This window comes from Lipotes vexillifer, unplaced genomic scaffold, assembly GCF_000442215.2.
Source record: "Lipotes vexillifer unplaced genomic scaffold, Lipotes_vexillifer_v1.1 scaffold8, whole genome shotgun sequence".
Lineage (NCBI taxonomy): Eukaryota > Metazoa > Chordata > Mammalia > Artiodactyla > Lipotidae > Lipotes > Lipotes vexillifer.
This window is the reverse complement of record NW_006781519.1, coordinates 6,813,709-6,815,799: the sequence shown is the minus strand read 5'-3', so window position 1 is coordinate 6,815,799 and position 2,091 is coordinate 6,813,709. Positions and strand designations below refer to the sequence as shown.

At 38.8% G+C, this 2,091-nt stretch overlaps 1 protein-coding gene across 1 annotated transcript in view; it reads left to right on the top strand.

The window, feature by feature from the left end:
* PTPRG (protein tyrosine phosphatase receptor type G) overlaps positions 1-839 on the top strand; it is a 313,959-nt gene extending 313,120 nt beyond the window's left edge. The window contains 2 exon segments of the mRNA XM_007454772.1: positions 1-119; positions 693-839. The exon segment at positions 1-119 is cut by the window's left edge and continues 13 nt beyond it. Of these exon segments, the coding sequence (XP_007454834.1) occupies positions 1-119; positions 693-839 (266 nt within the window).
* Positions 840-2,091: the final 1,252 nt, after the last annotated feature.

Below are 2,091 nucleotides of genomic sequence, written 5' to 3'. Positions count from 1 at the left end.
CAGGAATGCTGTGTGCCCTTACCACCTTGTCCCAGCAACTGGAGAATGAAAATGCTGTGGATGTGTTCCAGGTTGCAAAAATGATCAATCTGATGAGGCCTGGAGTATTCACAGACATTGTAAGTACTCTGCTTATCTGTGGAACTTGTGCATCATTTGAAACTCAGCCTCACCCTTTAGAACAGTGGTTCTGATGCGGGGGGGGGGGTGACTCTGCCCCCCAGGGAATGTTGGGCAGTGTCTGGAGACGTTTGGTTGTCACAACCGGAGATGGGGTTAAATGAGTAGAGCCCAGGGATGCTGCTAAACGTCCTGCAACGCCTAAGACAGCCCTCCACAATAAAGAATTAGCTGGCCCACATGTCCAAAGGGCTGAGGTTGAGAAACTCTGCTTTCTAGAATATAGTATCCTCTGATTATAAAATATGGGTATCCTGTTATCTTAGTGGACTGTCAACACCGAGAATTCATTCCCAGGTAACAGGGATCAAAAGGACATGAAGAAGGTGTAGGTCTTGATTATAAAGGATTCAAGAGATTATTTTTTAAGTGTCTGAACTAGCAGAGACGTAATTCCTGTTTCTCTAGTATATTTTTCACGTTGACATTTTTAGTCAGTATTTCCACCTGAGATGAAATAAATGATTGAGCTGCTCTTTGGCTCAAAACACTGTCTCCCTCTTGTTTTCCAGGAACAATACCAGTTTGTCTACAAAGCAATGCTCAGCTTGGTCAGCACTAAAGAAAATGGAAATGGTCCCATGACAGTGGACAAAAATGGTGCTGTTCTCATGGCAGATGAATCAGACCCTGCCGAGAGCATGGAATCTCTAGTGTGAGCAGAATCCTGAAAGGGCGCTTAATTTGTAAAACTTCTGAAGACTGAGAACTTTTTTGAGGCCTTTTTTTGCCAGACTCTACATTATACAATAACCCGGTTACTTTTTTACACTGATAAAAAGTTTTGATATTTATTTTTTGCCATTTTATGTCTTAATGGTATCCTACTGAGCATTTGCACCTCTGTTCATTTCACACAGTGAAACGCGGTTTTACCTAGTTTGCACTATCTGATCAGTGTTACTGCCTATAATCTAATACTAAAGCAAACCCTGATGTGACATTCCGTGACAGCACACATGCTACTTTTTAATTCAGTACAGTGAAGGTCTTTGTTATGACAGTGAATCTTGGTTTTTTTCATTATTATTATTATTGTTGCTAAAGCAGTTGCATTTTACTAGCAGGCAATGCTGTACTTTTCCTCAGTTCTCCTCTTCTGTTTTTTCAAGGCACACTGTTCGATACTGTATGCCTTCTGCAGTTTAATGGAGTGGATGAGCACTGTTCTCTTTTACAGGATAGCAGGTGTGGGGAAGCTACTCTGAAGGTCTATCAAAACCTCATGGCCTTGAAACAGTTTCATTTATGATGGTGAAGATGGCCGTTAAGAAATTAGAAGGTTTGAGTTGTTTCATGTGAACATCACTTATTAGTTACAAAGTTATATTCATAGCTTAAAAAGAATGCCCAATTGTGTCAAAATAAAAGATATCTCTGTATTACAGTTTTCACAGTAGCTATGTGGACAGTGTGGGTTGTTTCCATTTTGACTCTCTGAAATAGCTACACCCCAAAATCAGGGCCATCTTTTACCAAAGAGAGATGGCAATATTTTGTATAACTCCAGTTATGAAACCCTTTAGTGAATCTCCATTAATGCTTCATGGTTTATAAAAGCATACCTCATGGCAGGTGGAATAACGAAAATCTTTGCAGGTGTGTAATTTTGAAACTGGTCCTCTAAAATATTCCTATTACTCCTATAGCAATCTAATAAAAACTACCTATATAGCTAACATTCTCACATTCTTTTCTTTCCTTTTTTTGCCAAATGTTTCATGATAAATCTCATAATTACATGCATTCTTCTACTTAGGATTAAACTAAGTAGAAAAGTACTGTATTAGCAAAAGTCTTTGGGACTATCTAGATTCCCACACATGGATAAACCTGATTTGGAGAGAGAAAATTAGAATCTTGAGTGAAAGGTGATAGTGACATTTTCAAACAGTTTTTAAAAATAGGAGA